Consider the following 13908-nt stretch of genomic DNA (forward strand, 5'->3'; position numbering starts at 1 on the left):
AGAAAGGAGGAAGAGAGAGAAGAGGTCTGGCTGGCTTCTGTGTTGATCAAACCTATCCTGTAGTTGATCTATTGAGTTACTGATGGACGAAGTGTCACACTTGCCCATTTTAGATGCAGCAGGAGGGAGAAAATATCCAGTCACCAGCATAGTTAGCAGAGTCAAATTACTGTAGCATTGTATTTTTACAATTTGGAAATTAGCACAGCAATCAAGAAAGGAGGGAGAGGGGAAATAGGGAACTACAGGTCGGTAAGCCCAACATTAGTCATCAGGAACACACTGGAATCTATGATTAGGGAAGTCTTAACAATGCACTTAGAAAGTAATATGATCAGATAGAGCCAATATGGTTTTACAAATAGGAAATTGTATTTGACAAATTTATTAGAGCTTTTTGAGGGTCGATGAAAGGGAACCAGGAGATGTAACATTTAAATTTCTCAAAAGCATTCAATATGATACCAAACAGAAGATTAATATGTAGATAAGGACACCTGAAGTTGGGGTAAAACATTAGGATAGATGGAATATAGGTTAGCGGACAGGAAGCAGGGGTAAACTGGGAATTTTCAAGTTTGCAGGCTAAAACTGGTAGCCTACGGCAAGGATTAGTGTTGGGGCCTCAGCTACTTACAATCTAAATCAAGGCAATAATTTCCTCGGAGTGGCAATCAGCCTTGGATTGCCATTATGTGCCCAATTATTGGACCTTGGAGGTGGGACGGATTGGGGATAGGGGAGGGGTTCTGGTAGGGTATGGGGGGTTCGGGTATTGGGGAGGGATTGAATCAGTAATGGGTGGGGGGTCAGGTCAGGTCGGGTGGGATAGAGTGGGATCCAGTCTCTGTGGCAGGTTGGAAGCCTTGAGCAGGTGTATGGCTGAGTCAGGATGAAGAGTCCTGTGTGACTGGGGGCAAATCCCATGGGTGTCGGGGGATTAATTGGAGGGTGAGTGACTCTTAAGAGGGCCGGGGGTGTGGGCCAAGTCCTATGGGGGCTTGGGGTTTGTGGGAAATTCCGTGGCAGGGATCAATCTGGGTCTTTACAATGGTGGCCCAGAAGTGAGGTTTTAATTCTTCTAATTTTTTATGAGTAACTATTGGTTTAACACTGGCGGAACCATCCAAAGTTTGTGATTTAAATCACATTTCTGGTTGGTTCCCAGTGCAGGGCAACTGTCCAGAGGAAATTTGCACTTCTGGACAATTGCCGTCTAAACCCTGACCTGTGAAGTTCTGAGGGTGGTTTCTTAGCGTATCTTTGGGGATCCCCCAATCCAATGTTGGGGAGTTCGGAAGCTGCGGCCCAACGACCTGGAGCAACCTACCCAAGTTTGCTGACGATACAAAGCTAGGTGGGACTGCAAGCTGTAAGAAGTACACAAAGAGGCTGCAAAGAGATACAGACAGGTTAAGTGAGTGGGCAAGAAAGTAGTAGATACAGTATATTGTGTGAGGGCCTCCACTTTGGTCGTAAGAATACAGAAACAGAGTAATTTTTAAAAGACGTGAATTCCGAAATGTTGATGTTCAGAGAAACTTGGATTCTCTCGTACGAAAAACACAAAATTAGCATGCAGGTACCACAAGAAATTAGGATGGGAAATGGCATGTTGGCATTTACAGCAGGGAACAGTACAAGAATAAGGAAGTCTTGCTACCATTGTGTAGGACTTTGATGAGACTGCACCTGAAGTCCTGTGTGCAGTTTTGGTCTCAACATGTAGGAAGGGATATATTTGCATAAGCGGCAGTACAGCGAAGGTTCACTGGATTGGTTCCTGGGATGAGGGGCCTGTCCTATGATGAGAGGCTGAGTAAATTGAGCTAATTCTCCCTGCAGTTTCGAAGGACTGAAAGGTGACCTCATTGAGACATACAAGATTCTGAAGAGACTTGTCAAGGTAGACACCGAGAGGTTGGGGATTCTAAAACATGACAGCATATTTCCAGGATAAGGAGCCGATCATTTAGGACTGAGATGAGGAGAAATTTCTCCACTAAAAGGGTTGTGAATCTTTGGAATTCTCTGCCCCTGAGGTTGATGCATACTTCATTGCTGAATGTGTTTAAAACTGAGATGGGCAGGTTTTTGGTCCCTCAAGTTATGTGGAGAATGGGTGGAAAAGTGAATTTAAGGTGGATGTCCAGCCATGATCATATGGAATGGCAGGCTTGAGGGGCCCGATGAGGGGCCCTATAATTACCAAAATTATAGACTCTAGGTCTTGCAACATTGCCTTTCAGGTCAAATTCAACTCCTTCCAGGTTACTCTTACTATAGAAAATACGGATATTTGAACTGACAGTTTCCTTTCAGAAGATATGTCTAATATCGCTCAATCCTTCACAAATTCTCACCATACATCATTTTTAAGAAGTTAAATGGAGATATAATAAGGCCAACTTACCAAAGTGATAGCCAGGTGCATGACTCTCTCATGCTGGTCAATATAATAGACACTGTCCTGATACCACCTGTCACAATGCAGATAGTTGTACATGCCAAAGACACACATATGGTCCAGGGTGTACTGATCCTCTCGAAGTTTCACTTCAGCTACAGCTAAAAAATATAAACCAAAGGCATGATCAGAATAACCAACAACTCAAAGACAAACGTTTCCCCACACTCAGGAGACTTCATTTCTAGCTGGTTACTAAACTGAATTCTTTCAGCATCTGAACCAGAACCATTCACTTCAACAAAATGCAATGGCAGAAAAAAATCAATATCTTGGAGACACAAAAATCAGTACAATTAGTCTACTCTTACAGCTGAGGTCATGAGAGGTGATATATAAATGCAAGTATTTCTTTCTTTGTACGCTTGTAGACTGTTTATAGAATGCATTAGTATTCACTGTGCATACACAGCGGGGTCTGCTGAAGGCAAACAACTAAAAGTTGGCTTCCACAGGCAAAGCTCATTGCCAGCACACACTGTTGAAAATAAGACAATTCGAACATATTTAAAATTTTGGCTCAATACTTTCTCTTGGGTTTGGTGTTCCAAGTGTGCAGATTTCACATATTATCGGATATTACACTTCAGAGCAAAGAATGTTTTGTTAATTTATTTAAATATAAAGTTACTGACTTCCAAGAATCTCAGTTTGATATGAATTTGATTTTTGAAGCTATCTCATTTCAAGATTTCATCTACAGTTTTTTACATAGTAAGACAGGAGCACACGCATATGTAGAGATTAGCTCAAATCCTCTCCACCTTCACTTAAAAGATGCACCATGTTCCCATTTGCGTAAGAGAATGGAGTGAGATGCATTTGCCTTGGCCTTAAGTACTAGGTGTCACAGTATTCCATTCCAACACCAGCTCACTTCATTGATCCCAAACGATAGATAGTTCTTTTTCCCACGTCTTTTCTTTGGTGTCAATTTCCTTCCTGTCCTCTCCCCCAAAGGCATCAACATATTTTTCTAGAGGTCACCCACTTGACCTTGAAGAACAGCTAAGCCAACATCCAATGTCTAGGTACATGCCTTTTCTGCATAAAATATTGCATGGTGATCAGAGAAAGCTGACAGATTTTGTTCTTTCTCACATCCAAGGTGACTGAGGAGGAACACTTAGAGGATTACATAGGATACACACAGAGAAACGTGTCATTCGGCCCATCAAGTCCATGCCAGTGTTTATGCTCCACTCGCCCCCTTCACATTTTTCCTCATTTAAATCTATCATAATCCTCCATTCCTTTCTCCCTCACAAGCTTGTCTCCTTCACCGCATCTAAACTATTGGCTTCAACCATTCCCTGTGGTCCACATTTTCACCATTCTTTGGGTAAAAAGATTTCTTCTGAATTCCTTCCTTATTGTATTTCTTGGTGACTATCTTGTATTGATGATGTCTGGTTCTGCTTTTCTCCACACAAGGAAGCATTCTCTCTGTATCCACACAGCACAGATCAGGAACTATAACTGGGATTTCCTGGAACCCATAGCACAACAATGTAGAAGATTGTTTGGGCAGCACGGTGGCACAATGGTTAGCACTGCTGCCTCACAGCACCAGGGATTTGGGTTCGATTCCTGGCTTGGGTCACTGTCTGTGCAGAGTTTGCATGTTTACACTGGATCTGCGTGGGTTTCCTCCGGATGCACCGGTTTCCTCCCACATTGCAAAGATGATGTGGAGATGCCGGCATTGGACTGGGGATAGGCAAGTAAGAAGTCTCACAACCCCAGGTCAAAGTCCAACAGGTTTATTTAGTAGCAATAGCTTTTGGAGCGCTGCTCCTTCATCAGGTGAGTGACTTACCTGATGAAGGGGCAGCGCTCCGAAAGCTCGTGATTCCAAATGAATCTGTTGGACTTTAACCTGGTGTTGAGAAACTTCTTACATTCCAAAGATGCGCTGGTTAGGTGCATTGGCCATGGTAAATTCTCCCTCAGTGTAACTGAACAGGTGTTGGAGTGTGGTGACGAGGGGATTTTCACAGTAACCTCATTACAGTGTGAATGTAAATCTACTTGTGACACTAATAAATAAACTTTAAAAAAACTTCACTAATGCCAACACAAAATCTTCACTCCATTTTAACTTGCGTTTAATGTTCTTTATAAGGTCTTAGTCAACTGATTTTTAAAAAAATGATCAAATAACAGCCATTGTGTTAGAAAAATTACTGAACTTAGCAAATGAAAACTATAAATTCATCCGTGCCCAGTATTTCCAAGACGGATTTGTCCCATTTACATTTGGAAGTCTAGTCATTGTTATGTTTAGGAAATGCAGCAGTCAATTTGAGCACAGCAACCTCCAACACACATCAATGTGATAATGAACTAACAATCTCTATCATTAATGGTGCTAATTAAGGGATCATTAGTGGCCAATACATCAGGGAAGAAGTCCACTGCTCTTCTTCAAATAGTGCTGTCGGATCTTTTACACCTGAGGGGCTCTACATTTAACACAACATCTAAAAGGCAGAACCTCAGACAGTGCCATTCCCTCAGTACTGCACTCAAATACGCAAACTCGCTAACGGACTCAAGTCACTGAAGTGGGATTTGAACTCAAGATTCTGAGTCAGAGGCGAGAATGCAACCCACAGTGCCGTGACTGACAAGTATTAAACAAGTACCCGTACGAGATGCTTCATTAGAACTCTGACTACAGATTTCTCCATTGATCAAGTCTAGATAGATTACATTGACCATCTAAAATCCCCGCCACTTTAAATATACTTATCAACTAAAAAAATGTTTAACTTTTGTTAAACTCAATCACATACAAGTTCTTTTTGTATTTCTAGGTAATCTCTCAAGCAACTTTTTCAGGAGATAAGAGTAGGATTCTTATACTTCCCACATTGGTAATGCCAATACTTACTGTTCAATGCGGTTACTGTTCCAGTACAGCTACAATGCTGGCATCTACCCATCAATGAATGTCTTTGTCCACAAAACGTAGGACAATTCCAATCTAACCAATTACCGCCCATCAGTCGACTCTAAATCATCAGCTAAGTGATGATGTGGAGATGCTGGCGTTGGACTGGGGTAGGCACAGTAAGAATTCTCACAACACCAGGTTAAAGTCCAACAGGTTTATTTGGTAGCACAAGTCACTCACCTGATGAAGGGGAGGTGCTCCAAAAGCTCGTGCTACCAAATAAACTTGTTGGACTTTAACCTGGTGTTGTGAGACTTCTTACTGCATCAGCCATGTGATGAAAGGTGTCATTAACAGTGCTATCAAGCAGCATTTATTCAGCAACAACCTGCTCACTGATTCTCAGTTTGAATTCTGCCAGGGCCACTTGGTTTCAGGTCTCATTACAACACTGGTCCAAAACATGGACAGAAGAAGTGAATTTCAGAAGTGATATAAGAGTTATTGCCTTTGACATCAAGGCAGCATTTAACCAGATGTGGCATCAAGGAGCCCTTATAAAGATGAAGTCAATGGGAATGAAGGGAAAAGTTCTCCTCTAATTGGAGTCATTCGTAGCACAAAGGAAGATGGTTGTAGCTGTCGGAGGACATTGCTGCAGGAGTTCCTCAGGGTAGGGTCCTAGGCCCAACAACTATCAGCTCTTCATCAATGATTTTCTCTCCATCATAAGACTAAACTAGGGATGTTATCTGCTGATTTCACAATGTCCAGCATCACCCGTAGCTCTTCAGATACTGCTGTGCCCGCACGCACCAAAACCTGGACAACATTCAGGGCTGTTAAGTGACATAACAATCTTGCCAGACAGGTTGTACACAATGACCAGTTCCAACAAGACAGGATATGACCATCTCCCAGTGATACTCAATGGCATTACCATCACTGAATCCCCCACTATAAATATCCTGGGGTTACCACTGACCAGAAACTGAACTGGACCAGCTTTAAAAACAATGGTTGAAAGAGCAGGTCACACTGCTGGAAATTCTGCGATGAGTAACTCACCTCCTGATTCCATAAAGCCTGTTCACTATCTGCAAGGCAAAGTCAGCAGTGTGAGTGAATACTCCCCACTTGCATGGATAAGCGAAGCTCCAACAACACTGAAGAAGCACAACATCATGCAAGACAAAGCAGCAAGCTTAAGTGGCAACCATGCACCACCTTAAACATTCATCCTCCACCACTGACGCACAGTGGAACCATCTACAAGACACTGCAGCAACTCACCAAACTTCCTTCAATAGCACCTTCCAAACCTATGACCGCTATCACCTAGAAGAACAAAGGCAGCAGACACAATGATACACTACCACCTACAAATTCCCTCCAAGACACATAGTCATAGAGGTTTACAGCATGGAAACAGGCCCTTTGGCCCAACTTGTCCATGCCGCCCTTTTTTTTTTAAAACCCCTAAGCTAATCCCAATTGTCCGCATTTGGCCCATATCCCTCTATACCCATCGTACACATGTAACTATCTAAATGCTTTTTAAAAGATAAAATTGTACCCACCTCTACTACTACCTCTGGCAGCTTGTTCCAGACACTCACCACCCTCTGTGTGAAAAAATTGCCCCTCTGGACCCTTTTGTATCTCTCCCCCCTCACCTTAAACCTATGCCCTCTAGTTTTAGACTCCCCTACCTTTGGGAAAAGATATTGGCTATCTAGCTGATCTGCGCCCCTCATTATTTTATGGACCTCTATAAGGTCACCCCTCTGCCTCCTACGCTCCAGAGAAAAAAGTCCCAGTCTATCCAGCCTCTCCTTATAACTTAATCTATCAAGTCCCGGTAGCACAGTGGTTAGCACTGCTAACCCCTACCGCCCCGGTAGGGGCGGCACGGTAGCACAGTGGTTAGCACTGCTGCTTCACAGCTCCAGGGGCCTGGGTTCGATTCCCGGCTCGGGTCACTGTCTGTGTGGAGTTTGCACATTCTCCTCGTGTCTGCGTGGGTTTCCTCCGGGTGCTCCGGTTTCCTCCCACAGTCCAAAGATGTGCGGGTTAGGTTGATTGGCCATGCTAAAATTGCCCCTTAGTGTCCTGGGATGTGTAGATTAGAGGGATTAGCGGGTAAAATATGTAGGGATATGGGGGGGTTGTGGTCGGTGCGGACTCGATGAGCCGAATGGCCTCTTTCTGTACTGCAGGGTTTCTATGACTTCTATGACATCCTAGTAAATCTTTTCTGCACTCTTTCTAGTTTAATAATATCCTTTCTATAATAGGGTGACCAGAATTGCACACAGTATTCCAAGTGTGGCCTTACCAATGTCTTGTACAACTTCAACAAGACCTTCCAATTCCTGTATTCAATGTTCTGACCGAGGAAACCAAGCATGCCGAATGCCTTCTTCACCACCCTGTCCACCTGTGACTCCATTTTCAAGGAGCTATGAACATGTACCCCTAGATCTCTTTGTTCTGTAACTCTCCCCAACGCCCTACCATTAACTGAGTAAGTCTTGCCCTGGTTCAATCTACCAAAATGCATCACCTCGCATTTGTCTAAATTAAACTCCATCTGCTATTCGTCAGCCCACTGGCCCAATTGATCAAGATCCCGTTGCAATTGGAGATAACTTTCTTCACTGTCCACTATGCCACCAATCTTAGTGTTATCTGCAAGCTTACTAACCATGCCTCCTATATTCTCATCCAAATCATTAACATAAATGACAAATAACAGTGGACCCAGCACCGATCCTTGAGGCACACCGCTGGTCACAGGCCTCCAGTTTGAAAAACAACTCTCTACAACCACCCTCTGGCTTCAGTCAAGAAGCCAGTTTTGTATCCATTTAGATACCTCACCCTGGATCCCATGAGATTTAACCTTATGTAACAATCTACCATGTGGTACCTTGTCAAAGGCCTTGCTAAAGTCCATGTAGACAACATCAACTGCACTGCCCTCATCCACCTTCTTGGTTACCCCTTCAAAAATCTCAATCAAATTTGTGAGACATGATTTTCCACTCACAAAGCCATGCTGACTGTCCCTAATCAGTCCTTGTGTCTCTAAATGCCTGTAGATCCTGTCTCTCCAAATACCTTCCAACAATTTACCCACCACAGATGTGAGGCTAACTGGCCTGTAGTTCCCAGGCTTTTCCCTGCAGCCCTTTTTAAACAAAGGCACAACATTTGCCGCTCTCCAATCTTCAGGCACCTCACCCGCGACAATCCATGATTCAAATATCTCGGCTAAGTTATCATCCTCATTACTTGGAAATGTATCGCCACTCCTTCACTGGGTCAAAGTCCTGGAACCCAATCGCTAATGGTACTGTGGTTGTACTTATACCACATGGACTACAGCAGTTCAAGAAAGCACCATACTGTCACCTTCTCACGAGCAATTATGAATGGACAGCCAATGCTGCCCTTACCTGCGACACACATATCCCATGGAAAAACAATCACAAAGAAATCAGATTATTTGTTCCTCATCACCCTGCCATTTGTAGGAGTTTACAGTGCGAATTTGGCTGCCATGGTTTTGATATTACCTTCTGCAGTAACAAACAGCATATATAATCATTTGAATTGGTCAGCCTTGAGAATTCCAAAGGTATTGGGAAAGTTCAAGGTCTGCACACTCTCCCTCCCCATCAGATTAAAGTATAGAACTTTTCATTCTCTTGGGATTAATATTTAAATAAAACTCCTCAGGCTCGATTTCAAATTGATGTTTTACAGCACATATCATCCTGATAAGTAACAAGTGCTACAGTAATCAGCACTAATCAGCAGAAAGCTAGAACTGAAAAGCTGTATTAATGAGATGCCCAAAAGCTTCAGGATACAAAGCACCTACTGCAAAGATATCCAGGCATTTGCAACTAATTTTCACTCAGTAACCTTTACAAAATTAAAGCTAAAAGGATTTAATGGTGCTGCAGCAATTTCAGCAAAGGTGTCAAAGCCTCTTCCGTGACCTATCTGGCTTTGAAAGGTGTGCACTGAATATAGAAAGACTTGTGTTAAGGGTGCAGCTGATAGTAAATGCCGAGCTGTTCAAATCCCAGATCAAAATTTGAAACAACCACCCTCACATGTGTGTTTGTAATTTGCATAGTATGAGAGGGTTTGAAATCCAGAAATGGTGTCCCCGACTACCTGTGATGATTTCATTGTAAAGCAAATTTCATTAAGAAATATGAAAAAACATAAAATAATAGAATTACACTTAAATAAGACAATGGTTTCACACAGCACCAATGCTTTAAACTGGTCCAAATAATCGTAATTTAACTAACTTCAGAGCTAACCTTCCTGATCTGTTCAGCAACACTTTGTAGATTTTTAAGGTCCATAAAAGCCCAATAATGTTTATCACACATTCTCTCTTGGGATGCCCTCTGAGGTTACGCCATGGGGGCGGCACGGTAGCACAGTGGTTAGCACTGCTGCTTCACAGCTCCAGGGTCCCGGGTTCGATTCTCGGCTCGGGTCACTGTCTGTGTGGAGTTTGCACATTCTCCTCGTGTCTGCGTGGGTTTCCTCCGGGTGCTCCGGTTTCCTCCCACAGTCCAAAGATGTGCGGGTTAGGTTGATTGGCCAGGTTAAAAATTGTCCCTTAGAGTCCTGGGATGCGTAGGTTAGAGGGATTAGCGGGTAAAATATGTGGGGTGAGGGCCTGGGTGGGATTGTGGTCGGTGCAGACTCGATGGGCCGAATGGCCTCCTTCTGCACTGTAGGGTTTCTATGTTTCTATGTTACCAGCAGTTGTCATTTTAGATCTAGCTTTATTCACACTGCTTGCTGGGAGTTTGATCAGCCATTCCTGCTGTTTGCTGGGATCTAAAACAACTTCCTTCACAGGTTTCAGTATCTCCTTAAATACATTCTTTCCCTTGATCTCTTGATTATCGCACTCACTTTAGAACCCTCCCAGAATTGATTAACTTCATCTCTTTACTTTAGCTTTTAGAATTTATCCATGCCTTACCTATCACCCCTTTCTTTCACACCTTGCGTATCTTCTCCTTTAAATCACAACAACCCATTCAAATCTATTCCTGTTTTGTAACCATCCTTACTAAATTACTGAAAATATGACCAGAATATTAGCAACAGAAAAATATTACAACTTCTTGGGTTTTCACGACAGATTTTCTTGACACTTGTATTTACATAATGCCTTTCTTGAATTCAGGACATCCCAAAGTACTTTACAGCCAATGAAGCTCTTTTGAAGTGTAGTCATCATTGTACATTATGTAAGAAACACAACAGCCCATCTGTGCGTGTGAGAGAGAGAGAAAATTTTCCAAAGTTACTCTGGCCTCTTCCATCCACTTTCATCCCCATTGTGGCTCGGCTGTCAAAAATGGTACCAGTCTTGCCCCTCCCATCTCATTGTGAAAAGGGCATTGTGACACCTAGTACGCCAGCAGGCCTGACATTTGAATTTAAATGAGACCTTCACTTGCCCGCAACCGGAACCTCAGCTGACTTTAAAACCAGAACAATTACAATGGCCTAATGTAGTAAATGGACTCAGCCATTAGGGGAGGGGGGAGAAGAATTGCAGACTGTTGTGTAGAGAGTAGCAAGTGAGGTAGATGCTGAACACCCTGCTTCACGTGGAAGAGAAGGAACGATTGATGTCAGGATTTAGTGGCTGACATTAAGAAAATAAATACCTACAAGTCACTGCATGAACTACACTGGAGTCCTAATAATATAACATCCATAATCTAAACCACTGGTATACAGAATAAGCCATCGCACCCATTTTGCACAGTAAAATCATATCACAAAACTTAAAACTGACATTTAAATTGAATTCTTCATTGATACAGGACATTAGATAACAAAGTGCATTGATTTCTTATAACCAAACATGCCAGCCCAGCCTTCCATTTATGCACTTTTGTTGAAGACAATCATCTTTATCAAAGGCAATCATCTTTATCAGATGGATTTAAAACACTGCAAAGAGAGAAATCATTGTTTTGTTAAATACAGGCTGCAGCTTTAATTTATTGGCACTGCTATTGCAGAGTTTCAGTCATTCAGCTTTAGCAATTCTGCTGTGAGCTGTTTTATTTGAGAGTCTGCTCTATTAAATGCCTTGTTTGCCTCAAGGTAACTCATAGTTGGGAGTTATTTAGTGGCTGGAAGAGTCTTTAAGAGAAAGACTGGACACTGCCAGCTCTGGGCAGTTCGTGTCTGTCATATTTGTCCTCTGGCTGAACAAAGCCTGCAACAACCTCAGTGATACTGATTGAATTACCAAAGGGACAGCAGTTCTGATAAGTACATGCAACTCACTGTTCCTTAAAGCTCGGAGAGAACCTACTAACCTGCCAAAATTCAGACAAGACAAGCAGCCGTTACATCAAGTATGACTGCCAAATATCTAAGCTCCTGTGTATATGTGGCAGAGATTGTGCAGCACACTACTGGCATTATATACAAATAAATTTGCCACATTCATCATTGATTGGCTCAACTTTTATATTCATACAAAAATAAATATAAAATGTTCCAATTTGTGAATGTGGCATACGTATCTCCGGAAATTACTCCACATATCTCAGCACATCTTCTGTCAGAGACTTGTCCAGCTTCGATAAGACAGAGGACTTGGAGTGAGTTTGGGAAGCATGGAGGGATTAAAATTGATCACAGCTTTTGCAATCAATACGTAAAAAAAGGAAGGAGTAGGATTACTGTTCTCAGGTGCGGCCTGTAAGGGAGAGACCAAAGTGAATCCTAACCCTAAACTGAAGCTGCATTGGAGAAGATGGTGTGGAGTCAGAACATCTGGAACATGTATTTGAAGGAGGATGTGGATCACAGCTGCAGATCTGCACAGCTGTGCTGCATTCAACTCCCTTCCTTGTTGGTCAGTCAGCATGAGCATTCCTGCCCTTGTCTGCTGACTGAGAAGGGTGGAACAGTGGTTAGCACTGCTGCCTCACATCGCCAGAGACCCAGGTTCAATTCCAGCCGTGGGTGACTGCCTGTGTGGAGTTTACACATTCTCCCCCGTTTCTGCATGAGTTTCCTCCGAGTGCTCCAGTTTCCTTCCATGGTCCAAAGATGTGCAGGTTAGGTGGATTGGCCATGCTAAATTGCCCCTTGGTATCCCAAGATATGTAGGTTAGGGGCATTAGCCATGGTGAATGTGCAGGGTTATGGGGATGGGGCAAGGAAGAGGGTCTGGGTAAGACACTTTGTCAGAGAGTCAGTGCAGACTCGATGGGCCAAATGGCCTCTTCTGCACTGTAGGGATTCTATGAAGATCACAATCAGGTGTGAGGCAGTTAGTAAAACCTCATCAACAGCCAGTCATGGAATGTAAAAGAATAACTGCTGAGAGTCATTAGAAGATGGTTTAGTTATATTAATGGCTGAGTGTGTGATTTTAGCTCTATCGTGTCTATTATGCTGTTTTTAAGGAGTATAGTAGTGAGTGAAGGACCGTCATGATTGATTGAAGTGGTGACATGATGGCTGACTATTGGAAATGTTGCGTGCATTGTTGCGTCTCATTGCAATCTTCCATTGAGGGAAGTTTTATGGGAGTGGAGAGGAAGAAAGATCTTGAGAGAGAAAATTTAAAAATTGAACTTATTAAAAACAGAAAAAAAGGCAATGCAAATTTAATCAACAGGGAAGCAAAAAAATTACATCTGCAATACTGCAGCTTTAAGACACATAAAGGCTGAAATAATCAAATAATCCCCAGTATCATGTTGAAAAAAGCACTTTGAAACAAATTAAAATTCATTGTAGCTACCCTACATTTCAATATAATTCAATGGAACCTGTCCTAGTAACAGGTTTGCCTATTGCTTCCACAGGAAAAAGAGAAAAAGCTATTACAATCTTTACTATGCCTCTGTGCATAATGAAAATGTCTATCAGACAGCCCTTTCACGTTATGGCTCCTGAGAGAATGAGAGAAACAGATGATTTCCCTGTGCCACTTTCTCATATTTTAGATTGGAGGTCTGCTGCTGCTTTCCTCCCACTCGAGGTCGATTGAGTGCAAAGAGCAGTTCTTCTACATAGATAATCCTCAAATTGTTTAATAGCTTCCTTCCAATCAATGAGATTTTGATACTAGTTCAGTACATTTACAAGCCAGAGTTCTGACAGTACACGGCAGAATGAAAGAATCAATTTCTTCTCTAGCTACAGAATAGGATCATTTCCACTTCAGGCAGTCTGGAGAGCAAGACTTGACCCAACAGCACTCTGGCAGAGCAAATATGTCCACAGGCATAGGAAGGTCACTTTTTTTTTATTCCCCTTCTCTTCCAGCACACAGCTTCACAGAAACCAGCAGCCCCCAAGTGAATTTTCTTCAAGAAGACTGGCAAGCTGTTTGACTGTGAAAGCACACCAAGACTGATGACATATTTTGCCCCAGCCACCTATATGCAAGTTCCAGAACTTCACCAGATAGCAAAACTCTGGTTGACTTTTCCCTTCCTTGTCAAGGACCACAGGA

General features: G+C 42.7%; 1 protein-coding gene across 1 annotated transcript in view; it reads right to left on the reverse strand.

Annotated features, from left to right (window-relative positions):
* Nucleotides 1-13908, reverse strand: part of nudcd1 (NudC domain containing 1) — a 107260-nt gene that overhangs the window by 78164 nt on the left and 15188 nt on the right. The window contains exon 2 of the mRNA XM_078216902.1: nt 2414-2568. Within this exon, the coding sequence (XP_078073028.1) occupies nt 2414-2568 (155 nt within the window). The remainder of the gene's footprint in view (nt 1-2413; nt 2569-13908) is intronic.

Source organism: Mustelus asterias, chromosome 7, assembly GCF_964213995.1.
Source record: "Mustelus asterias chromosome 7, sMusAst1.hap1.1, whole genome shotgun sequence".
Taxonomy (NCBI): domain Eukaryota; kingdom Metazoa; phylum Chordata; class Chondrichthyes; order Carcharhiniformes; family Triakidae; genus Mustelus; species Mustelus asterias.